Source organism: Pipistrellus kuhlii, unplaced genomic scaffold (assembly GCF_014108245.1).
Source record: "Pipistrellus kuhlii isolate mPipKuh1 unplaced genomic scaffold, mPipKuh1.p scaffold_m20_p_7, whole genome shotgun sequence".
In the NCBI taxonomy this organism is placed as follows: domain Eukaryota; kingdom Metazoa; phylum Chordata; class Mammalia; order Chiroptera; family Vespertilionidae; genus Pipistrellus; species Pipistrellus kuhlii.
In genome coordinates this window covers 38,656,773-38,683,280 of record NW_023425573.1, presented here as the reverse complement: position 1 = coordinate 38,683,280, position 26,508 = coordinate 38,656,773, and the positions used below count along the sequence as shown (strand labels likewise).

Here is a 26,508-nt window from a genome sequence, read left to right as displayed (position 1 = left end):
GCAAAAAATAAATGACAGGAAGTCTTATAGAATTATTAAAATCATCAATGTTAAATACTTTCCTTTGCATTATTAGAATAGAATTTTAGTTCAGTATTTTTTTACATCTTGGGGAATGCCTGTGTAAAATTAACTGTGAAATTTTATTAAAGAAGAAAATGAGGAACAATAAACTATGTTCCAGTGATTTAAATGAAGGTAAAAAGAATAGTGAATTAATGGCAATGATATGTTAGAAACATGAAATTATGCATGATGCAGAAACACATGTGCTATAACTGAAATTGGTGGCTCTAATGGCGGGAAGAAAAGACAGAGGGTCAAACCCAGAGACAGGTATGGTTCATGCAACAGCCAAGAGGCCTTAGACCTAGTTTTATATTTATTGGTAATAATATGTTGAATTTTTAAAAGTACAGTAACTATACTGAAAATATGTATTTCTAATAAATAATTAAAATAGAGTACATTAAGTGATTGTACCATTGTATATTAAGGTACATATGTCAATTTTTGTACTTACACCACTTTTAAATGAATCAACTTCTGTTCTGGGTCATGTCTTACAAGAGGCATCTATTACACTTGTGTACAATTTCAATCCAGTGGCATCCAGGCTGGCTGGACAATTACTGCCAGCAACAAATTCAGTCAATGTGCACACCAGGCAGTGCCATAGACTCAGTCAATAATACGTTTCAAGTATGTACACTACTTAAAATATGAGGAGACATTGTTATGATTAATAAAATACATAGCTAATATGGTATTGTTTAGTTTGTAGTCATCTTTTTGCCACTGTATGTTTTCTTAAATATTGGATTCTAAAAACATGCCAGACTTAGGTCCTGCTTTTCTTTCAGGCTCTGTCTACAGAATCCATAGAAAGACTCCCGGTGTATAACAAAGCTGCCTGGAAGCATTATAAAACCATCCACGAAGCTGACGACTGGTGTGTCCCCAGCAGAGAACCAAAAGACATGACCACGTTCCGCAGTGCCTAGACATACTCGGACCCCTAGGGAACCCAGATGTGGCTCTTGTGTTAAATTTGGAGGGGATGGTGTTTAGAACTACAGTATACCAAATATTTTGTGTCCTTTTCACAACTACTTGGGTAGAATAAATGAAAACTGAATCCCATTTATGCCTATTAAACCTCCTCAAGGATAAAACTGTACCTATTTGACACTTATATTTTCACAGTTAATTGAACATATTTTTAAATAACCATAGTTTTGGTCAGATTCCCCCTCTATGGTAGACTTCTTTGGATTTCTACAGGAAGCTGAGTGGTTTCGTAAAGTACCTTTCATTTTTCATTTGTGTCTGCTGGAAACATTTTCTTAGTAATACTGACTAGCTAGTTAACCATTTTCCTGTTATTGGCAAAAGTTCTGCCATCCTTTACTTAGTGGTGACTGTAGTAAGATGGTCTTCATTTTTACCGTGAAGTGCTAACTACAAGGAAAGCAGAAACAGTTGTCCTGTTAACATAGATCCTCACACCTTAAAGCTTGAATGCATTATCTTAGCTCTGAAGTTATTTTAAAATTTTATTGCAAAAGATTATAATGACTAGTTCCCTATGGATCTGAGCCTAGATTGAGGGCAGTGTACTTTGAATGTGCTTGTGACTAGCACAGGGAGAAATCTTTATACTGAAAACAAACTAGCAGCTGCTAATATTCTAGAGAAGAAATTGTGGGCAAAACAGTGAGTTCCAAAAACCTGAAATATCGATTGTTGTGATTACTTGGGGGAGCTTGTGAGAAAGAGCTTTTTTTTCTGGTCCCTACTCCGGACATACCGAATTAGACTCTCCTAAAGTGCTGCCTCCGGGAGTCTGGTGCATCATCTACTTGGGGAACCATTCTTGTGAAGTGAGCAATGATGATACCACATTTACTAAAGGATCAGGGATCTTAGGTTTTAGTTTTCACCACTATAAGGTCAGACTTCCAGACTCTGGGAGACACAAACTGAATCTCAAGCCTGGTACACTTGGAAGCATAATTTGAAGCAGGAGACAGAATGACTACTGGAGAATAGTAGGTAATGGAAGGATCAGAACCATAAATGTGCAAAGAGCAAATACTTTATATAAGAGATATCTAGACTTTGTTACCAGGAAAAGGCCAATTGAGGCTTATGGCAGCAATCCTTTGCATTTGCATATAATTTATAGTCTACAGATACTTGGGAATATTATGGCAACTCTATTGGTTTTAAAACAGAGGGACACAGAGCAGGTGGTGTCACCCTTGTGTTGGGATTCAGAGTGTGGCTCAAGTTGCCCAGAATCGGAGCTGGGGCCCAGGCTATGTCTGCAGGCCACCAGTCAGCTGCCAGGTCGGGGAGACCAGGAAGTTAAGAGCCGGCTTAGTGATACCTCATCTTCTTTTAAGGTGACAAGGAAATAACACTGAAAATAAATGTTAAAGTAAGATTAAAAATGTTTGTAAGAACAGCTTTACTACTAAATTGGGGGCACTTTATTTGGAAAGTACTTTGAGTTGAAACATTTCATTCTCAAAAGCATTTTACAAGTTTAACAATTCTATATAAGTTTGTAAATTGGGAGATGCTGAAGGGCAGTTAGTCTAGAACCCTGATTTGAGAGAGGATGATTCTTGGAGGTATTTTACCAGGAGGCTATCTCACTAATCTGAGCAAATGTTTGAAAAAAAGACCTTTTGCCTAACCTATTGTTCCTTTATTATGGATTTTGTGAAAAATAATAGGATATGCTAATAGACGCTTTTATTAGTTGAATGTGCATGGGAGGCAGCAGTGGCTGTGGTGTCCCTGCTCTGGGGGAGCGGAGGGGAATGGGAGACTATCGCAGCTCAGCTCGAGGCGCCTCCTGAAGACCTTTTTGGCCTCCTTCCCTCAGACCCGGATCCCTCCGCTCTCTGGCTGCTTCCGGCCCACAGCTGTGTAGAGGCCTCTGCCAATCTTGTTTGGGGGAGCGAAAAGGTAGTTCAGGAGCCCCACCTACCAACCCACCATCATCCGCAAGGCGCCAGAAAAAAAAATTTACACGTTTCTTGTAATGACAAAATATTTTAGAATTTTTGAATCAAAATTTATACTTTCTTTCCTAAATGAGACATTTGTACAACTGACATAAACTTGATGTTTTTACTTATGACTCGTCTTCTCACCCACCCCAATTTAAACCCATATGTAAAGTTTTACCTCTTTATTTAATAGCTAAGAAATCGTGTTTGAAAGGAAAAGTGAAATCTTTTTCTTTAGCTTCTTTAAAAGTATAATAGCTCTTTGTTATTGTGGTAATTGACAAAGTTACATATAAAAATATTTGGAGGGAAGATTTTTGCTAGTTGGTTTTAAATCATTAAGAACTGAAATGTTTTTAGATTTTTTTTTTACACTCCTTTGCCCATTGACATTTAATGTGATGCTATGTAGATATGAAAATATACTGAAAGATAAGGATTGATAGTAAGTGATTTTTATAACATGGGCATTTAATGAATGTGCCAACATTTTTTAGGAAGAACTGCAGAAATATTCTGCCCTATACTCAAAATACTGGCTGGCTTTAGATATACGCAGTAGCAATCACTTTCTTGTACTGTGAAGATGTTGAAGTGGAAGTCTACCAGGTTATTTTATAAGATGTTTTGTGAATGGCAATAAACTGAAAACATGGAACAATTCTTATTTTGAAAATTAAATTGGGATAATTTGGGTTGTGAAAATATAATCATGTCTTTCAAATACTTCATCAAGGGTCAACATTCTGTAAAATTCAAAAAGTTGTAGCAAGGTGGCTTGCACTAAATCTCCCTATCTTCAGTTAGAGGAAGTGTTTGGAACTTAGCTTTCCCATGCATATTATTCTAATGGAGAAAGACAGGAAAGTTTGTATGATTTGACTTATACTCGATTTTCATGATCCAAACATCCCCTGATGATTTACTGCATGAATGAATATGTTGTGTGATTTTTGAAAGGTTGTATTCAAGTGCTCTTGGAGTAACTTTTCACTGTATAAGTAAGTAGAGGCTCGGTTCATGAATTCGTGCACAGGTGAGGTCTCTCTGCTTGGACGGTGATCAAGGCCTATCTGGGGGCCCAGCCAAGCCAGGGGGAGGGATATCGGGAGGGTGGCCAGCCATTGTGGGGAGGCGCCGTGGGAGGTTGGCCAGCCGATCCTCCCTATCAGGCTGATTGGGGGCTGGCTGGAGGGAGGGGCTACAGGAGGCTGGCTGTGGGAGTGCACTAACCACCAAGGGGAAGCTCCTGCATTGAGCATCTGCCCCCTGGTGGTCAGTGTGCATCATAGTGACTGGTTGTTCAGGCCTAACAGTCGCTTAGGCTTTTATATATGTAAGTTTTGAAAAGGTCTTAATTTAACAAGCATTACCCCTTTGCTTGTACCAGTTGAAAGATCTAAACTTCTCTAGTAAAAAATAGGTTCCTATCCTGTTTCTGGATGTGATAGGACTACCACACCCCTTCATTGTTAAAGGCAACAAGTTTTAAACAGAACATCACAGATAAAGAACTGGGGACACACACTCATAGTGGTATGGTCCTTCCATGGCCTGTGAAGAGCTAATCAGAGAGGAAGTCAGAAATCAGTCACCCAATTTCAGTTTATGTCTTCAATTGCTGTGACATGAAAGTGCCATTTTAACAGGTGAATAATCAGGATTGAGATAGCTCATTTGCAAACATGGTTTTTGCTGGAGGAACTTTTCATCATATATGATATGATTGACTTCTGGTCACAATAATTAACTTTCTTACAGTATAGCCAAATGCACTTGAAAAAATAATATGGGGCGTCAACAAAGAATACCCCACTGGTTTGCTTATTTCTAGCATTTTTAAACTATTTCACCTTTTGTTCCAGTTACATAGTTGAAACCCCCCCCCCCCTTTTTTTTAGAGTCTTCACGTTTCTTTAGTCAACACTAACCACTTTAACTGAAAAAGACAAGATTGGCAGTTTTTGCTACAAAACTTGTCTTTTTTTTCTTGTCTTAGAAAAGCTGTTGTTTATGTTGAAGAATAAGACAGCTATATTTTACTCCATTAAATTAGAGACTTTTGAGCAAAAATATACAATTTTTATTCCAGTAGATAAACCAGAGAAACTTCCATTTGAGTGTCTTCATTCAGGAGTCACTTTCTGAAAGTTTGGAAGTGTAATTCCTGTAGTTGTCACATCGTCTATTGCGAGAAATTTGGTAGTTTTTATTTGAAATGTTGACAAGTTTTTAAAAAGGTGAAAAATTCCTTTAGGGAACATTTGTGAAGCTGGGGCATTTTTAAATTGAACTCAAATATGAAAAGCCACAGTATGTTTGCCATGGTCTTATGGTTAGATGTCTTCCATTATGGTATTCAAACCCTGGGACTAAAAAGACAAAAAGATAAACAGCAGACTGAGACGGCTTTTCTAGATCATAGGATTAAATTTCTCTTTCCCCATATCATTTAAGAGTCACTCAATTGATTGGATTCCATTTTTAGAACGTTTGGAAGCTCCTTACATAACTGGCATTTTCATAAGCCGCATTAAGTGGTATCATTTTGAATTTCTATAATGAAAAACACATGTCAGTCCCAAATCATGGGAAGGTTATTGTGACTTAATTATAATAGGCAAAACTAATTTTTGTTTTTGCTTCAGACCTATGTTTTCTAAAGGAATAGAGTTAATAATGGATCTTTTTTTAGATAGCACACTGAATGCACTGCTAATTTCCACTCGGCAGAGAGCAGCACTTGGTTTCAATTCAAAGAGGAAGTGACGGGTGCTCTGTGTAATGCTATGACAAGTTCACCCAGAGCTCCCAGGAAACGATTCTCAAGTGAAAGCAGCACAGTCCGGTGGAACAGTCTCCGGTTGTCCTTAGAAGGGGGAGTGTTGTGGAACTATGGTCAAGAACCTCTAACAAGATAAAAGACAGCTTTTATTACCCGTCAGTGCAAACAACCAGCCTTTTTGTCCCGTTGGGTATCCTATTACACTCAGTCTGAAATTTTTTACTTGCTGTAAAGGAAATAAGATTTTATGTTTTTCTCTAACTTTACTCAGAAGCATTATAAATGAAGTGAATTTGATGTAGTGCAGTTTGCAGTGTTATTGCTGCAGACACTAAGCTAGCTACCCACTATACTCTACAAAACAAAGACCACAAAAAAAAGACATTCTTCCAAACAACCCAAAGACATAAAAGGAAATATTCCTGGATACGAGGTATGTAAAATGGGTATAGTATGCGTTTCCTTAAATGCTCATCATCTGAAGGCATGATTTATTCTGCTATTTCTATTTGCAATATTATTCCAAAAGTAACCTGAATTACCCAACCCACACATGTACCAGGCCCTGGGCTCAATCTGTAGTTTCCTGATGATGAGTATCAGTCACCATCTGCATTCACTTTTAAGTTGTAACTTTCCAGCTGAATTACCTCTTGTCCATCTATATCTTTGTTGTGAATTCTGTAATATGTTATTTCAGGTTTATGTCGTCAACAGTGGCTCTTGATGTCTTCTCTGAAATGGTTACTGCGCCACTGACTGCTTGTCCCTCTTGTTCTGTAGTTATCACTGGACAGATTGGTGTCCAGTGCACTCGGGCATTCCAGCCCCTAAAGCCCCCAGAACCCTGAGCACAGCCACACAACACTTCGGAGGTCCAGGCACCAGCCACGCATTCTCCTCGTCAACCAGGTTTTTCTAACATGTCTTCCCTCTTGTTCTGCAGCAGGATGGAATGGAGAAATTATTTTCTTGCGATTATTAATATTTGAATTACTTTATAATTGCCTCTCTGCCCTTTCCCTTTTTTTTTTTTTTTTTTTACTATTTCTATAATCAATTCCCTGCCCCAAATCTCCTATTCAAAATACTTAATTTGTGTCTTCCATATTATCCCTGACCAATTCAGCTATAAACATAAAAATACAAATTTGAAGTATTAAATACTTTATTGAAGAAGGTTTTTACTTTCTAGATTCCATATATGATTTCAAGTAAAACACTTGTTATAATCTTGGGATTTTGGTAGCATAAAAATTGAATCATTTACTTTAATCTGCAAATCTATATCTATCTATCTATATATAGAAACCCCTAATATGCAAATAGACTGGCAAACAACTGAATGACTATTCTATATGCTGACCAACAGGGTGTGTGTGTGGAACATGGCGGGCATCAGCTGCAGCGGGATGGTGGAGCAGGTGAGCAGGGGCGCCAGACCAAGGTGGGGTGCTGGTTGCTGTCATTGGGGCGAGCCTCTGGTGGTTACTGAAATTCTTTGCTCCTGTGTACCGTGGTCCTGCCCGGCACTTGCACCTGCTGCTGGTGCCAGCCCTGCTTTCACCCACTGCAGGCACCAGAGCCACAGCTTGCAACTGCTGCTGGCACCTTGCGCTGGTCCAGATGGCTTGGCGCCATCAATGGGTGCAAGCAATGGCTGTTGGCCCCGATCGCCCCTGAGGGCTTCTCCACCTTGCCCTGCTCCTAAGGGGCGATCAGGGCCAGCAGCTGCCTCTTGCATCTGCTGCTGGCGATTGCCCAGTTCGCACCTGCTGCTGGTGCCAGAGCCGCAGCCCGCACCTGCTGACGCTGACCATGCCAGCCCTGGTTGCATCCACTGCTGGTGCCAGCTCCAATTGCTCCATGCCATCAGTGTCAGCAGGTGGGAGCGGGGCCAGGGACTGTGGGGCTGCAGGCAGAGAGTGGTTCTGGGGACGGTGTTGGTAGGGGCCTGGACCTGCCCTTGTGCCCACAGCAACCTTGTGGCTTACCATCCCTTTCAAGGTACAGGAATTTGTGCACTGGGCCCCTAGTTTAACCAATAAAATCAGAGATTTAGGGTGGAAGAAGGAAAAACAAACCAACCTCCCCAACAGTGTATTCAGAAAAGGTTTAAATTCATGATTAACAAGTCTATAGTTAAATCCTGAGTATAAAATACTTTATACTCTGTAAATTTCTCAAAGAGGAAAACCATAAAACACCGAAAATGAGCTAGAAAATCTGATTAGTCTTTTAAAGAAACAGTTAAATCCAATTTGTAGTTTAAATTCTTCTAACAAAGAATCTCCAGGCCCAGATGATTTAATTGGAAATATCTACCAAACATTTAAGGAAATTAATGGCATTTTTACACAATCTCTTTCAGAAAATAGGAGAAGGAACACTTTACAGTTTATTTTATAAAACCAGTATTACTCTGACACCAAAACCAGACAAAAACAGCATAAAAATAAAACTACTGACCAAAATTTCTCAAGAATTTAGATGCAAAAATCTCTAAAAAAAAAAAATTAAACTTAATCTGACAATGTATAAAAAGAAGCATATGCCATGACCAAGTGGAATTTATTCTATATATGCAAGGCTGGTTCAACATTCAAATATCAATCAATGTAATCTACCATGTAAACAGGCTAATGAAGAAAAGTCCTATGACAGGTATCAGCTGGCATGGGAAAAGCATTTGACAAAATCCACCCCCATTGAAAAGGGCCAGGGCTCCCAACTTTGGGATCTGATAGTGTTGATTCCATTCTCAGGTAACTTTTCCCACCCCTGACACGCCCCCTGCATAACAATAATGCTTTTCATGTCTCATTTTGTGGAGGAGTCAAATTTTAAAAGAAATACATGAATGGAAATAGTATATCAGACAGATTTATTGTATCAGAATTTTCCAACCCACATTTAAAAGTGGGATTTTTTTTTTCACATAGAGAAAATTGTATTTTTCTAATTAAGTAATGTAATTGGAACTTCATAATCATGCCTATGATATATGCACTTCATGGGACTAAGCTAATAAACAATACAACATTTCTGTTTTCAAGAGCCACCATTATACATTAACATCTGAGTGAATACTTTCACTTTATAGCCAGGATATCCATTTCCAGATCCAGTGCTAATGTATTTCCTGGCTAAAGCTGAAACTCTTAAGACCAAAGAACTAATTCATAATTTAATATCGCTTAGACTACAGCCTCTAGAACTAAAATAATGTATGCAAAATGCTTAGCAAGTTTCCCGCCATGTAGTAAGTACTCAATAAATGATAGCCATTAGTATCAGTATTATAATGATGTCATAAGGTTTTTTTAAACACTGCTGTGGGCAATTTAAAAAAAAGTAAAGTGGTTCAAGCTATTGATAAACTTTTCAAATTCAAAGTCCTATGTGATGGGAACACATTTATGCTCTCCTAAGTTCAACCATTGCTCTATAAATCCAAGGTTCAATGAAAGATTTACCAATAGCTTTCCCCTGTAGTAGACTTCCGCCTCTACATGCTGCATATGCGCGTCAGTAAAAACAAACGCTGCAGCTAATGTTTTCATTAAGGCCTTCAGTACAGAAGAGTATCAGTTGGGTACCTGGGAAGCAGATGCTGTGACAGTTAGTGCTGTAGGGCAAAGCAATGATTGAGAGGAAACTAGAACACAATTTGGAGACGAACTGGGGAGGGAACAGAATTGGGCAGGGAGAGCCTCAGATCCTGATGCAGGTATGAGGGTCTTGGCTAAACATAAACATAAGGAGGAGTGGGGGGGGGGCGGGGGGAGGAAGGGGGGCAAAGATTGCCCCCGAGGATCCCATTCAGGGCAGAGATTCCCAGGCGCAGGCACTGGCTGGGCTGCTCTGGAAGAGTCTGGCTGGAAAGCTGGAGCAGAGCCTGAAGGCACCAACAGATGGAGCTTGTCAGCTAACTCACACTTGATAGCTAACCAGGAATCCTTTTTGTATTTTATTTTAACTTCCTATAATAATTTTTGTGTTTCAGGAGTACAGCATAGTGACTAGATATTCAAATACTTTACAAAGCGATTCCCCTGATATTTCCAGTGCCCTCAGTATTATTGACTACATTTTCTGTGCTGTACTTTATATCCTGATGCCGACTTTGTAACTACCAATCTGGGGGACTGGGTGAAAAGACGAAGGGGTTGAGAATTTCAGGTCGGTAGATTCTTTTTTGGAGAGAGACCTGAGGAGTACATGTCCATGACTTCCTCAGAAGAGATGCTGGTGAAGACTTAGAAAAGTTAAATTCCTCCTTGAGCTTGTCTACTGCCAATGACTGCTTCACCTATCCAGATTCCTTTGAGAAAGGTGATTTAAAAATCATACTTTTGTGGGACACCTATCAGCTGAAAGTATATAATAACCTAGATCTAATTTTGAAATATTTAGGAAAAATTATCATAAAATTTAAGGTGATAGGTAGACACAATCTTCTCAATATTAAGTTTTCTTTTATTTTCAAAAATTTGGTGCCTTGGTGACAGGAATAAACAGGGATTTCTGTTTATACTTTTTCTTGAACATAGTTCTGTGGATGTGATTTTATACTATTTACTTCCAGTGGCCACTTTCTGTTAGAAAAAAATACTTGTACTTTGTTTGTTGGAATTAGATCCAGTATTTCATGATTTTCTGAAAAATGCGTAGTATTCTGAAAACAACACTGTTTGCATTGTCCAACCACTAGAACAATATTGAGAACTAATTTATTGTATTTAAAACTAAATAATCAAAACAGAGTACCATTTCCTCAAAGATAACTAATCTGCAAAGTCATCTGTGGCTCAGTTGGTTGATCTTTGTCCCAGGCACTGAAGGGTTGCTGGTTCGATTCCTGATCAGGGCATATGCCCGGGTTGTGGGCTCCATCCCCAGTAGGGAGTGTGCAGGAGAATCTCACATTGATGTTTTTCTCTAAAAATCAATGAAAAATCTTTAAAAATTATGTAAAAACAAAACAAAAACAGTCATCAATCATTACACTGAATTGAATTGGCTACATAAGAGAAGTTATTAAATTATAATGTAAGGGAAGTTGGGCCAGTGTTTTCTGTGGTTAAACAACTGCCTTAAATTAACAAGTTCCTTTCTTAAGTCTGATTTTGCTATATGGAGATTCATTCATTTATTCAACAAACATTACGGAGTGCCTGTGAATGTAAGAGACACTGTAGGTGTGCAGCTAAGAGCAGGTGCTTTACAGAAGAAAAACATATGGCCAAATTTTGTGTGTGTGTGTGTGTGTGTGTGTGTGTGTGTGTGTGTATACGCTCAACCTCCTCAGTAATCACAGAAATGCAAATTAAGACCACATTGAGACAATATTTTATATTCCTTAGATTAAAAACCTAACAAAGCCAAGGGTGAAAATATGGGTCAACGTGAACTATCAGTGTATGTTATGATGATGTGCAAATTTATAGCTTACTTTCAAAACCAACGTGGCAGTTTCTTATAAAGTCGCACATATATATATATATATATCTAGGAGTGGAATTTTAAATCAATATATACTGGAGAAATGTGCACATGTATGGAATGCTTGCAGCAGCACTTTTGGTAATAACAGAAAAAAACTGGAAATATCCCCCAAATCAAATGCTAGGAAGTAAAATACATTTTGGTATATTCTATTTATTCAGTGAAGTAATATACAGCAGTGAAGATCAATGAACTACAACTGCATACATGGATGATTCTTAGGAACATAATTTGAGTGAAAAGCAATTCCCATAAGACTCCTACTCTATGATACCATCTTTATAAGCTCAAAAACAAATGAAACAAAACACTGTTGCTCAGGCCTATGTAAAACTATATTTTCTAAAAAAGTGAGAGGATGATAAATGCAAAATTCCTTGTGTTGGGTAGCAGGTTCATGAGATTTATTATATTCTGATACATAATTTGCATATATGGTATATATGTTCTTTTGTAATTTATAAATATTTTAAAATTATTTGGATAATTTAAAAAGCCATAAAATAATGCTCCGTCTTGGATGGCATATTTCTGCATAATGGCAGCACTAATTGTGGAACCCATCTTTCTGTCTCCCAGGTCATGGAAAGTCCACTTTAACATAAATAGAAAAACAGAACACAACAGCATACATTATACATTATCACTAAAGTGTTTTTTCTTCTTTTTAATTTATAAAAATAATGATTGGTTATTATACCAGTAAAATAGACAAACAGTACTTAAGACTTTAAATGAAAATAAATTCCCCCCCTCTGCAGTTCTCAACTTCCACAATCCTACTCCTTACACATGATTACTGTTACCACATTTGGGCATATGCATATTTGTATAAACATGCCAAACACATGTCCTTTTAAAAATAAAAACACAAAACCTATTTGCTTACATTAGTCAATACTTATTCTTTTACTTAAGAGTAACATTTTTCATATCATGATTTCACCCATAAATCACCATAATACTTTTAGAGGTTTAAATCATTTTCTATTGTAATGGATAGGTCAGAATCAAATTTAAACAGTGACAGGTATGTATTTAGGTTATTGCCGATGTGATATAACATTAAATGAGCTTCTTTCTATATCAGTTTTAGCTGAGGCTTTCTAGTCTGCAAATAAACCAAATGGTGCCAACTACCCTACATTCTAAAGGGAGATGCTAGACCACTTTAGGTAGGACTTGCAAAAGAGGTCTCTATACACTAGCTTGGGAGCCTAAAGTTGTCATTCATTATAAGATATACAATTACTGAAGTTTATAAATTTGAAAAAGAAAAGCTAAAACCTTATAATGAGATTTTGAAAAATGCTAAAAACAAAGCAAGGAGTTCATTTTAGTTTACTCAAAAGAAGATGGTCAAAAGGTGCGGGAAGCCATCCATTGTCAATACTATCATGAGAGTGCAACAAGGAACTTGGAAGGCCGATGGACCTTGAGCTTTGCCAGGGCCGAAGCTATGCACCAATTGTTCTGTGTTGAGATAGTGATGTCTTGAAGCAATTTCCTGACCTGATATCCTAAATAAATATTTACTGATCTTTTCTGACCTTTTAGGCTGTCTGTCTGCTACCTGTTTGCTGTACTTTACTGAGGGCAAGATGTGTGTCTAAACTGAATAAAAATGATCAAGGCCAGGTTTCAGTGTGCCTTTCCTAGAGACAGGTTATCACCTGGCCCCCACCCCTTAATAATTCATATTTCTTGTCTAGTCTTTTCATTTGTGCATTGGCCCCTTCTTCATATGCTGAACCCTAACCATGCTGATTGCGGTAAAAAGGTACAAACTTCCAGTTAAAAAATAAGTCATGGGGATGTAATATACAGCATGGCGACTATAGTTAATAATTCTGAATTGAATATCTGAAAGTTGCTAAGAGAGTAGAACTTTAAAGAAAGAAAAAGGCTAAAGATATATTGATCCAATGTTTGGACAATGATGGTAACAAGCAATACAGTAAAGGTTAAGACACCCAGTTCCTACCTTGCTTTATTTTCATAATTATTATTAGATAAAAGTAGAAGTAAAATTGGTATGAGAGAACTGAAGCCAAATATAAGTGAAGGAAAAAGTATAATAGTGCACCAAATCCTCTAAAATAATTTATTTCCAAACCTGGAAAAGGTATGCTTGAGACAGAATGATGAATTCTCAAGTTATGGCCTCAGGTGTGTAGATGTCTTAGATTCAATCCCCTGGAAACAGAATGAAATGGAGAAATGAGAGAATTTATTGGGGAGAGTTTTTGGTAGGAAGTGAGGGTGCCAAGAGTGGGCAGAATAGATAACTTTGCTGCAATGTGGTTGTCACTGAGATCTCAGTCAATCCTGGGAGCTCCTGGAGCCAGGATGATGCTTTAGAATTGTCCCTAGTTGAGGAGAGGGGCGGGCCATTCCATTCTTGTATCAGTCAGGTGTTGGACGCAGGTTATCCTTCTGGGAGGTGATAGCCTTAGGGGAAGCGGTTAAGGAGGGAATCTGAGTGAAATACCACAGTATCCGCTACAATAAATAATGCAGGTTTTTCCTTTCTAGTACTCAGCATTAATCTATTTTAAGGCTCCAGTTCAGCATGTCTTTCACCTCCTGTGCTACTCTCAGGCTCATGAGACATCATTCTGCCATTTTGAAAGACGCACAGAGGAAAGTAAGGATTGGTGAGGCGGTCTTAGGTTGCCTAGATACATCATTTAGAAACTGCCATTCATCCTGCCACTTCTGGACATGAGACAAACCTTACACCCGGCCTCTTTTCTAGGCTTAAGGGGTTTCTCTCGTCCAGAAGAAGCAGAATGTCCACAATAAAGTCTTTTCTTAGGTTTTCAAACATATTGAGTGTTTCTCTTCCCTCTTTTTCCAGGCTGAAGAAATTTAGGGAGCTCATAGGTGGAGATAACAGAAACCAAGGGGTATGACAGGATCAGACAAACCTGGTCTGACTGCAGGTAACAGTGTTTTCCCATCTAATTTTTATGACCTGAGTTCCCTCTGGGTCTAAGGTGTTTTTCTCTCGCCAAAGGCTTAAGCTTCAGAAGTTTAAAAGCCTTTTCTCCTTTTCTGCTGTAACAACCTTTTCCAGGAGCAATGAATGCATTGACTAAATGAATGGAGGGAAAAGAATAAAAGAAATTCAGAAAAGAAAATCTTAGGTAACATCTCAAAATATTATTTTGCCACATCTACATCCAAGGATCCTAGCAGGACCTGTGGATGAGATCAATGAAAGTTGTAATAGTCTTTGATGGTTCAGTCAGAAGGGGTGAAAAGCAGATGATCAAAGCCAGGGGGGACAATCCTTACCGAGGATTTTTTTCCCCCTTGATTTTTTTTTTTTTTTTTTGAGAGAGTCAGAGTGGAAGAAAGAGAGAGAGAGAGAGAGAGAGAGAGAGAGAGAGAGAGAGAGAGAGAGAGAGAGAGAGAGAGATGGGAGAGACACATCCAATGATTGCCTTTGAAATGCGCCCTGACCAGTAACCAAGCCTAACTGATGTGCCCTTGACTGGGAATAGAACCTGTGACACTTTGGTTCAAGGGCCGACACTCTAACCACTGAGCAAACTGGCTAGGACCATTTTTCTTTTCTTTTCTTTTTTTTTAAGTAGGAAGAAAGAGGATGCTGCAAACCATAGTAGACTGGTAATCTTAATGTTCCACATAGGGAAAATTCCAGACAAAACTCATCTCATTTTTCTTTTTCTTAGTTTGTCTTGGTCAGTCAAAAGTATTGAAATATGGTCTCCAGCAAATAATTTGTCAGTCTCCAGAGATGTCACTATGAATAACACCCAAAAATGGAAGTGTTGGTAGCTTTGTAGTACGATGAACCACTATCCCCAGTGAGATCCGGAACATGGCCAAAGTCAAGATGAGGGAGGCTATGGGAATTAGGACACATGAAGAAAGTGGACAGAAATGAGGGCACGAAGCCTGAAGAAGAGAAGCCCCAGGAACCCTAGATAATCTGAAAGCGACAAGGTCAGTGTCTGTGATGTACAGGCTAATTCTGGGGGACTCAAAGGAATAAAAATCAACTAGGGCAGATTTCTGATAATTAGAATTTGTCTCAAAAGCACACAAAGACAACAGCAGCTCAAAAGTTTCACAAAAACCTGTATGTTGTAAAGTTATAAGTTTACCAGTAGCATGACATCATGGAGAAGATTCATTCATTCACTGAATGTACAGACCGCCTACCCTCCACTCACAGAGAAAGAGAGACTAGATGACTTCGAAGAGCTTTTGTAGTTCTGAGCAGCAAGGATTCTACACTTTACAAAATGTGAGTGCTAAGCCAAAACCAAGTGAATTGTCACTTTCTTTTAACAAAAACGTCTTATATGATTTACAGAAAAACTAGTGATTCAGAACGAGTTTTATCAAAGCCCATGGATACACTCTGAGTCGAATTTATGGCTCATGACTGGCAATATTAATGGAAGCACTAATAAAAGTTATGATATGTAGTAATAAAACATCGAAGCATGGACTCATAAATCATATTCCAACAGGGTAAGGCAGGCCATCTTTCCTTTGTGATTTAATACAGAGTAGGTTTTACACTAACGTTAGCTTTCCACAAGAGACCTATAAACCTCAGCATGGGTAAAGATTGAGGCTAAACTGTGCTGTTTTAAAGATAAAATGCCAATAAACATATGGATATGAAAAAAATCTGACATTCTGGACTTACCAGTACAAGATGGAAATTGTTTCGTTACCACGCTTGGTAAGACCACAGGATGTTTCTCTTTGGGTCCTTCTAACTTAAGATTCACTAGGTTGGCTTTCTCCCTTTCAGCTGCACCAAGATTCTAAACCAAAGGCTGATGAGGAAATAAAAACTCATAATGCTTTTAGTGATAGCTGCTGCTTTTATAGCTTAACTACTTACTCCTGCTTTCTGGTGTCAGAGCAGCTGTGTTTCTCTCAGGAACTCCTCCCTTACCCGATGGAACCACCAATCACGACACCTCGGATGCCCTGCCACTGAGGTATGTTCAGGCTGGCCAAAGTTCCCCATCCACTTTGGGATGGTTCAGGTGCCAATCTGGGCTAAAGGATGCCCAGATAGATAGCTGGTCAAACATTATCTCTGTGTGTGTCTGTGAGGGTGTCTCTGAAACAGATTAGCATTTACATGGGAAGACTCAGTAAAGAAGAACGATCAGCATCACCAGTGCTGGTGAGCACCAGCCAGTCCACTGAGGACCCAGATAGATCAAAGAGGTGGAGAAAGGGCAAATTCTCTCTCTCCCCCTCCTCCTCCCCTCCAGGTCTCTGCTTCAGCTATGACATCCACCTTCTCCCGCCCATGGACATCAGTGCTCATAGCATCAGCCCCCCATTCTCAAGCCTTTGGACACGAACTGAGTTATACCACCAGCTTTCCTGGCTCTCCAGCTTGCAGACGCAGGGTGTGGGACATCTCACCCTCCAGAACAGCGTGAACCAGTTCCTATAAGAAGTCTTATCTATGTAGTGATTTATCTGCAGAACCCTGCCTAATAAACACAAGACAATGACTTGCCCAGTGAGCCCTCTCATTTGACCTAAACTGGTCCAGAATCCTATCAGGCATTATCCAGGAAGCTGAGAGAAGCTTATCTCCTGAGAGCCCTAGAGACTGTTTGGGTCTGGATATGCTGGATCCATTTTGGTCATCTCAAGGAAAGAGTCTCCTGGGAGTAAATTAATCCAGAGATCACCCTGTGATTGCTGGCTGCTATGGCTAACATCCTGGTAAGGGCTGAGATCAACTGTTCTCCTCCCACTGGCTCACAGCTAATCGAGCAGCTATCTTGTGGGTTTACCTTTCCCATAAATCCTCTTTTGCTATCCTTACAACATTACTGTAGTTCAGCTTTTGTTTGGATTCCGGACAGATTTAATTATTCCCCATGCTCACTCTGCAGGAAGAATGTTTCTGAATTTTCATCTAATGGTGTGATGCTTCTGTTTGTAACTCCCTTCAGCCCCCTCTGGTAGTCCCTGCCTTACCTCCCTGTGCCTGGAACACAGTCCTCTTGTTTCCGTAGGACCGAGTCTGGCTCATCTCTCAGGGCTCTGCTTACACATCCCTTTACTCAGTGAAGCCGACTTGACGCTCTAGTCTAGTCTACTCAGCTGTCTCTGCTCGGAGCTCCCACAGTGCGCTTTATTTATCTTAGGAAAGTACTTATGACTTCTTATTTAAATTGCTTAATTGCCTGTTTTCCCTTTCTGGATTGTAAACTCTGTAAAGGCTTGTGGGTATTGAATTCCCAGGACTTGGAGCAAGGGTGGGGGACCTTTTTGGATATTTGTAACGACATTTGAGGGCCATACAAAATTACCAACTTAAAATTCAGCCTTCTATATTTGCTCAAACATTTAATTAACTCACTCCTATTGACTTGACAAGGCCAGACCAAATGATTTCGAGGGCCTTATATGGCCTGTAGCCAGACATTCCCCATCCCTAGCCTAGAGCAACACCTAAGCACATAGAAAGAAATATAGATTTATGTCATATATACATATGTGTATATGTATATGTGTGTACATATAAGTCTTTAAAAAGTTTTCAATAGCCTAAGTCAGATACATGCTAAATTTCAGGGTTAGTTTTGGAGTTAGGGTGCCACTTGATAATAATGCGGATGATGAATGAAAATTAATTTATATACTTAACATTTTTGCTAACATCATTATTGCCCATTTTTGAGAGGCATGCTTATTTTGCAGAAGAGGAAATATTTATAAGGAATGAAATGAAGTAACTCCTCTTCTGGCTATAGTTTGGAAATCCATCTAGAGTCTAGACAATAATTTCCATCATTTTAAAGATTCAGTTTTTTGTTTTTAAAAATATATATTTTTTATTTATTTCAGAAAGGAAGAAAGAAGGAGAGAGAGAGATAGAAACATCAATGATGAGAGAGAATCATTGATCAGCTGCGTTCTGCACACCTCACACTGGGGATCCAGGCAGCAACCCGAGCATGTGCCCTTGACCAGAATCGATCGCGAGACCATTCAGTCCTCAGGCCGATGCTCTATGCATTGAGCCAAGTGGCTAGGGCTAAAGGTTCAGTTTTGTTATTGAAGAGCCACACATTATTTTTGGGGAGGCCATTCATTTATTTGAGAAGTCAATTTAGAAAAACACGAAGAGGTCAACTAATTTACAGAGAGACCATGATAAGTGCCTTAGGGAAGGTGCAGTAACATACTACAAGGTTCATTTACTTTCTTCTCAACTTATAAAAGATTCACAAGATCAGCTTCTAAATAATGAAAGAAAGAAAGAAAGAAAGAAAGAAAGAAAGAAAGAAAGAAAGAAAGAAAGAAAGGCCCACAATCCATTTCTTCAAAGTTCCAAAAGAGAGATGAAAAAGAGAGGAGAGGAGAGGAGAGAGAGAGAGAGAGACTCTGAAAAAGCTTCAAAGTTGCCATGGGAATCAAATCCCAGGCCCAGCCACGTGAGTATTCAAATCATTTCAGGTGCAAGGGATTAACTGATGCACTCGGCTGAGAACCTTGTCTGAAAGAATAGCATCTAAACCTGCACGCACAGCAGCCACCGAGAGCACCGTGAGTTGTCATGGGCTCTGTTCTGGCCCTTTCACTCTCCAGTTCTCACAGTTTCAATTGAATATTCAGGTAATGTCTGTAATACAGGTTTCACAAAGCCTTATGCTCTTTAGGGAGATACTGGAGCGGAACATAAAACAGTCTGTTGAGCAAAAGCAATTGCAGCTGGTGGATTTCATAGAAATCAGCAGAGCCCAGTAAAATAAATTATAACCATGCTTGTGTTTAAAGCAAGCACTGGCATAAAAGAGGCAACAGAACACAAAATGAGCTTCTATTTAGCTTAGAAAATATGCACAGTATAAAACAAAACAAAACAAAAACAAAAAAACCCCACCATAGGTAGTGATCAGAAGATTCAGGAAATTCAGGTACCAGGCCACATTTTTTTTTTTTTTTTTAATCCTCACCCAAGGGTATTTTTTTCCATCAATTTTTTAGAGAGAGTGGAAGGGAGGGAGGAGCAGAGGGAGAGAAATAGAGAGAGATAGAGATAGAGGGAGAGAGAAAGAGAGAGAGAGAGACATACACACATATTGATGTGAGAGACATATTGATTGGCTAGGGATTGAACCTGCAACCCAGGTACGTGCCCTTGACCAGGAATCGAAACTGAGAGCCTTTGGTATTTGGGCTGATACGCTAACCACTGAGAAACATTGGCCAGGGCCAGGCCTCATTTTGATCCCTTCACCTTTGGACATCAGATTCAGAGGGTTAAGATAATCATATTCTCTCAATGATGGTACATTATCATTGCTCTTCTTTGTAGCAGGACCCTCTCTTTACCCTCTTCATCCCTGCTCCTCAATTTCCTTCCCCCTTCCCGGAGAACATCAAAAGTGCGTTATTCAAAGTAATGTCCATCACTAGCTACACATTTCCCCATCTTTCAGGTAATTTGTGGATACCATCCCAATAGAACTTTTCTTGTTTTGAGGCAAACCAATTCAGAGACCCAATTTTCTACTTCTTCGTATGTTCTGAAGTGCTGCTCAGAAAGTGCATGTGCCATCGATCAGAACAAGTGGTAATCTGAAGGAGCAAGGTCTGGTGTATAGGGTGGGTGGGTTAATACTTCCCAGGTAAGATCTTTTAATGTGTCTTTAACTGGTTTTGAAGTGTGTGATGGTGTATTATCATGAAGCAAATTACTTTGCCGTGTCTTCTGGCATATTCTGGTCATTTCATGATCAAAGTGTGGTTCAAATTGATTATTTGTTGTCAGAAAGGATCAGTATTAGTGGGTTCACCTGGTTTTAGAAGCTCATAATATACTATACCTTCCTGATCTCACCAAATGCAGAGCATTGTCTTCTTTCCAAAGGATTTGACCTTGCAGTCAATGTTGATGGTTGACCTGGATCAAACCATGATTTTGTGCATTTGGGATTCTCAAAATAAATCCACTTTTTATTGCCAGTTGCAATTCAATGCAAAAAAACCCCTTTCTTTCGTGCCATTGAAGCAACGTTTTACTGATGGCTTTGCAGTTTTCCACTTGTCTTTCATTCAGTTGATGTGGCACCCATTTTCCTTCCTTGAAAATCTTTCCCATTGTTTATAAACAATCAGAAATTGTTTGCTGAGCAATGTTTAATCTTTCTGCAAGTTGTTTTTGAGTTTGACATGCATCTTCACCCAACAATGCCTGTAATTGTTGGTCTTCAAATTTTTTCAGTTGATCTGGATGTTCTTTGTCTTTCATATCGAAATTATCACTTTTAAAGCATTTAAACAAGTGTTCACAAGTGTTTTGAGATGGAGCATGTCTGTGTAAGCCCCTCCAGTAGGGTTTCCTGATATTTATAAATATATTTCTTACTGATACAGCCTTCCTTTCCCCTTCTTTTCCAAATTTGCTTTACTGATACTTTTATTTACTTAATATAAACTTTATTTTTTTAAGAATTTTATTTTATTTTTAAAATGTATTTTATTGATTTTTTACAGAGAGGGAGGGACAGGGATAGAGGAGGATGAGCTGTCTCCTCCTGGGGATGTGCCTGCAACCAAGGTACATGCCCTTGACCGGAATCGAACCTGGAACCCTTCAGTCTGCAGTAAGACACTCTACTGATTAGGGCTAAACTTTAAAATAAGTTTCTTGAAAGCCTTCCCTGGAATTTTAATTGGAATTGCATTATATTTCTATATTAATATGGGGAGAAGTAGAATTTCTGCAATTGGAAGTCATTCCAATCACCATTTATTTAGTTCTTCTTTCATGAAAGAGTTTTAACTAGTTTTAATAACATTTCCCTGTAGAGGTCTTGTGCATTCTTTATTGGGTTAATTTGGGATGGGAGATCCAGACCATTAGCTTGTGACATTTTGCCAAATCTAAGAAGCACTTTGTTTTGTTTTGCTTTACACTTTACATTTACATAATTGCAATCTGAATCCATTTTTAGGCTGATGACATCTATCAGCTATAATTGGCAATATTCCCCTCCACCTTGCCCTCTTATTGGTGCATAAAATAATGGTATACCGAACCATGGTTGGTTTCTCATTCAAAGAAATACAGTATATTTTGTATTTGTTGATTCTCTTTCCCTTTGGTTTTCTTTTTCCACTCCCCTGGAACTTCCAATTAATCAAAATAAAAACTGAGCACTGCTTAGAAATACTCATTAACTTTCCAAATTATTACATGCACTATTTATTCTAATAATTTATAACACTAAGGGCATTTTTACATTTTTTTTTTTTTTGCATACAGAGCCAATCCATTTTCTTGTTTTGCTTGTGGAATTTTTAATGAAAAATTGGAGAAGTATCATAGATAATATAACAAACTTCCATAAGCCAGCCTCCAAAGTGAGCAAATGCTGACATTTTACATTTGCTTCAATTCTTTCCTTTTTAGGAATACAATTTATTTTTATTTATTAAATTAATGTATTTTATTTAGTAACAAAAATCATTTTTACAAACAAAGGAAAAGTTCTCTCCTTTTCCCTTCCCATGCTTATTTGCACCCTCCCCTGAGGCAACCACTCTCTTGACTTTGGAGTGCAGACCATATATGTTTTATGTACTTTTGCTGCATACAACTGGATCCATAGGTAATATATGGTGTTGTTTCTAGATTTAAAATGATCACCTATATAACATCTGTGCTACATATAATACTATTTCTTCAATTTTCATTCAACACTTTTTCAGTTCTTGACGTGTTAGTACATAAAGATTTAACCTATTTAGTTTTAGTTCTGTATAGTATTTTATAAATTCCTTTGTTGAGAGACATTAGGGTTATTTCTATTAATTCATTACTACAATCAAGTGAGGCAATGAACTTTGAATCTATTTCCTTGTTCATGTTCAGGTGCAAAGAATTCCTTATCCACAGCTTCTATTTCCTCAATAAATGCTATCTGTATTTTAAAAGAAAAAAATAAGTGTTATTTTATGTCTTTTCATGAAGAAAATATGATTGATAAAAGCTCTAAGGATGACTTTCCCCCTCTTTGAATGACATAATTGCAGTGTGTTAGTTTAATGAAAAGTTGGTCTAAGTAATTACTGTCCATGAAAGAGTTCTTATCATAATGTCAATTTTATTTCATTGGAAATTGTTTTTAAAACACTTCTTAGATGCTTTCCCCACCAAAAAAGCACAACCTAGTCATTTTGTTCCATATACTTCTTTTGGCAAATATAGACATGCAAAACTGTATTATCAGAAATATTGAAATTCTTGTTATATATGCTTAAGTTTACAAAATGACTGCTTTGTTCGATATGTAAATCTACTATTTATATGCACACACACACATATATATATGAGCATTTATATTATAGTTGTTTCTATAGTAATGGGGTAGATTAACAAAATTGTGCATATATTTCATAGTAATGTTAAATTATAACTAAAATTATTGCATGTCTATCATTTACAGAAGGTGTAATTCAGTATCCTCTCATCCATCTTCCTTCCATTTTTAAATTTAAAAATAAAAATGCATATAGAAAAATAATCAAACTGTGCCAAAAGGTAAACAGTGAAAAGTAAGTCTCCTCCCCTGTTCCGGATCTGTTTCTCAGAATCTACAGCTCAGTGTATTATATGTTTACATAACAGTTTATGATATTCAATAACAGGAACTAAATAATGACTATTATTTAAACAATGTTTATTTAAAGTATGTTTATTTGCATCCGTTCTGGAGCATGCTAAATATATCACCATTGTGTTGGGGCATGCATGGTCTCACCCCGAACATCCATTCTGTTCACTTATTCTGCCAACTTCCCTTTATAATAAAATCTTATTTTATTTATTAATTTAACTTATTTTATTTAAAAACAAAATTATCATTACAAAGTTAAAGTTCTCTGCTTTTCTCTTTCCATGCTCATTTGTCACCTTTCCCTGAGCAACCACTCTCTTGAATCTTTACTTTTCTTTCATCTTCACTAGTACTTAGAATGACATTAAATAGCAAATTAAAAAAACATCATGACAAGTGGAGAGATTATGGAAGAAAAACAGCTTTATATTTTAGAATCTATAACAACACTTTTAAACTGTTGTTTTGTTTTTGTTTTTTAAAGTTTTTTTTTTTTTAGCTGTTTGTTGAGCAAAGGGCTTCATATTCAGTTTGCACTGGGGCCCTGCAATTATAGAGCCGACAGCATGGTTACAGGTGTAAGTACCCTGAATGACACCCTGGTCCAATCTCCACAAGACCTGGCTGACCGAGCCCCATTCTTCCTGAGGCTTCGGAACTTCATTTCCCATGTCCCCTTGTGTCCTAGCCGTGTGCCTGGTATCTCTGTTTCCTAATTGGGGCAACAAGCCTTGCAATAGACTTCCCTAAACAGAGACAACTAGTCATCTTGATTCTTTGCATTAAAAGCATTGAACACACACAAAAAGCACAAAATAGGCTATGATTTTTATTTAATAAATTATGTACAATGATTATCACTCACAAAATAAGAGGTAGTAATTTAAATGCTGTATTGGTAAACAAAATAAATTTTTATTTAAAAATCAAAACAATTTAGTTTGGAAACTATGAATGAAAAACTGTGTGAGTGAAATATATGTGGACTGAAATCCTCTAAAAATCGGCAAAATGAATGAAGGATCTGTTTTGTGTGTTTTTTCATCAGATTTTACCCTGAGGGACTCCCACCCTTAAGTGTATGTTAGGGACACATCAGGCATTGCATGATCACGGGGCTTTAGTCCAAGAAAAGGGCATGGCCAGCAATGCAGGCTGAGTCGGTGATGATGCCTTAGCAACAGATTCATAAGTAGAAGGAGAACAAATGTGCAGAATATGAGTCAGGAGCGGAAAGTGAAATCAGCGAGCATCCTGAGAAATATCGAAAGTTTATAATGTGATAGAGGCCATGAACTGTCACAGAAGATTCGTTTTATTTCTAAAATTTATTTCTAGATGGTTTTTCTTTTCCCTTGAAGAAGGGTTAAAAGGTACTGGATAATTTAAACACATTAGTACAGTGTAAGTTATGAGCTGTCTCTGTCTAGTGCACAGTGTACAGAAATTGAGAGTAACTGGAAACCATGCCTTTGATGTATGTGTAAATATGTACTCAGGGTTGATGTGAATAAAAACACTATGTCTCACTTTGGGTCGTGGCTCACTTTCTGCAGGGAGACACTCCAACCAAAACTGCCTGGGAAGCTTGGGCTGTCCATTGACAGATGTGGTCGAAAAGCAAATGGCTACACAGGAGCCACGAACAGATTGGGGGACAGAAAAGAATATATGTGGTTAGACTGATAGATGGTGTGGTTCTGGAGCTTGACAATTCTTTAGAAATTTAACAGGTGCCAGGTCTCTGGTCTGCCTAGCTTGTTTAGTGTGCTTCCCTTAAACACCCTAGGTCTGTGTGTGGAACACGTGTCCTGCTCAAGGCCAGTCACATAGGCAGGCACTAGTCTTTTACACAGAGAGGGAACCTATTTTTGTTAGAGTAATAACATGCTGAAAGTAGAACCAGGAAGGGATTAGGTAACATCTCAAGTAACAAATTCAGAAGAAACGTGTTCTGGTTATTTAGAACAATGATTGAAAGTCAGCATTCTTGGAGATTAGATTCTCATAAAACATCCTCTAGTGCTACTGCTGTTGGACAAGTTTACAGGCTGGAATGGAGTGGCCATGGTTGTGTTTGTAGCACAAAAAGATAAGAAGCAAGATGTGCCCTAGTTGGTTTGGCTCAGTGGATAGAGAGAATTGGACTGCGGACTGAAGGGTTTTGGGTTTGATTCCAGTCACAGGTACACGCCTGGGGTGTGGGCTTAATCTCCAGTTGACAGCATGTAGGAGGCAGCCGATCAATGATTTTTCTCTCATCACAGATGTTTCTATCTCTCTTTCCCTCTCCCTTCCTCTCTGAAATCAACAACAATATATTTTTTTAAAAAGAAGCAAAATATTATTATCATTATGACCTTTAGAAGTGACCATTAACTTGAAAAACTATGTGATCGGCAACTTTTTCTTTTCTGGTGTGCAAATTGCTTACATCGTTGATTTGAATCTCTCAGTGTGAAGATGGTCTATCAATTGTGTGATTAAGTAGGTGGGAGGGGGATAGTTATAGATTGAAGCCAAGCAGGTTCTCAAAGTAGGGTCCCTAGACCAGCAGCATCAGCACCCCCCTTTGGACCTTCTAGAAATGCAGACTCTCAGGCCCAACCCTAGACCTACTAAATCAGAAACTCTCAGGGTAGGGCCCAGCATTCTGCTGCATTTTGATAAGTCTTCCAGTTGAGTCTGATGCACAAGAGAGTTTGAGAGCTTCCAGGCAGGAGAGCAGTGGAAGTTGGGCCTGCTGAGCTTCATTGAGACCCCCCAATCCAGCAACCATCCCAACCATGGGCATTCGGCATCTGTGTCAAGGTACTGGCTTTATCAATTGTTAAGCCACTAGGTAGCTTGAAATTAGCCATGGTGGGAGTATTTCTGCCACAAGGTCAGCAAATGCTAGAAATCTGGCTCTCTTCCCTCCGGAGAGCATTCACTAGCACAGCTCTGATTACATTGAATAAACATTTAAAAGCCTTAGCACTGTACACGCCACAAAAGATGAACTAAATTAAATAAAATATTTTTAATTTAATTTTCTGAGCTCTTAATATGTATCTATGTCTATTTTAGGCCCTGCATGTGTACTACTAGCAGAGGGTAGATTGTACACATCTGCTAAGAGAGGACGACTTAGACTGTGTCTAGAGGACAGGGCGCTGTGTTGTTGCAGCATCAAAACTGGAGCAGTGGTTCCTGCAACTGTCTCCATCTCCATCAGGCCTCTTTATTCATCTTTATTTACCCCCAGTTTTTGCACAATTCCTGGCAGAATGGATGTTTATTGGCTAAATGATTGAATAAATCAGTTTGATCATGCAGTAATAAAATAATATGTATAATTGGGTATATATCACATAAAAGTGATTTTTAAAGGGTTTAACTGACTGGTTGAGTCAGGCTATTGTGGGTAGACTTTGCCAAATACCCATTGTCCTTTCCTTTCTCTTTAAGTGTGTACCTTTCACAATAAAATACGTAACACCCAATTATAAAACACTAGATAAAACACCATAACTGCATAGTGGGAACTGTTTTGATTGGA

General features: G+C 38.4%; 1 protein-coding gene across 10 annotated transcripts in view; it reads left to right on the top strand.

Moving 5' to 3' along the window:
- The window catches only part of PDK1 (pyruvate dehydrogenase kinase 1), a 38,494-nt gene extending 22,702 nt beyond the window's left edge, over positions 1 to 15,792 (top strand). For 4 of the 10 annotated variants that reach the window (XM_045575748.1, XM_045575746.1, XM_036421395.2 and 1 more), the window contains 2 exons: positions 568 to 702; positions 864 to 3,685. In XM_045575748.1, coding sequence (XP_045431704.1) covers positions 568 to 702; positions 864 to 1,004 — 276 coding nt within the window. In that variant the 3' untranslated portion in view covers positions 1,005 to 3,685. Of the gene's footprint in view, positions 1 to 567; positions 703 to 863; positions 3,686 to 6,079; positions 7,092 to 15,017 lie in introns of those variants that run through there. The other 6 variants (XM_036421397.2, XM_036421396.2, XR_004984920.2 and 3 more) reach the window with 5 other exon arrangements.
- Positions 15,793 to 26,508: the final 10,716 nt, after the last annotated feature.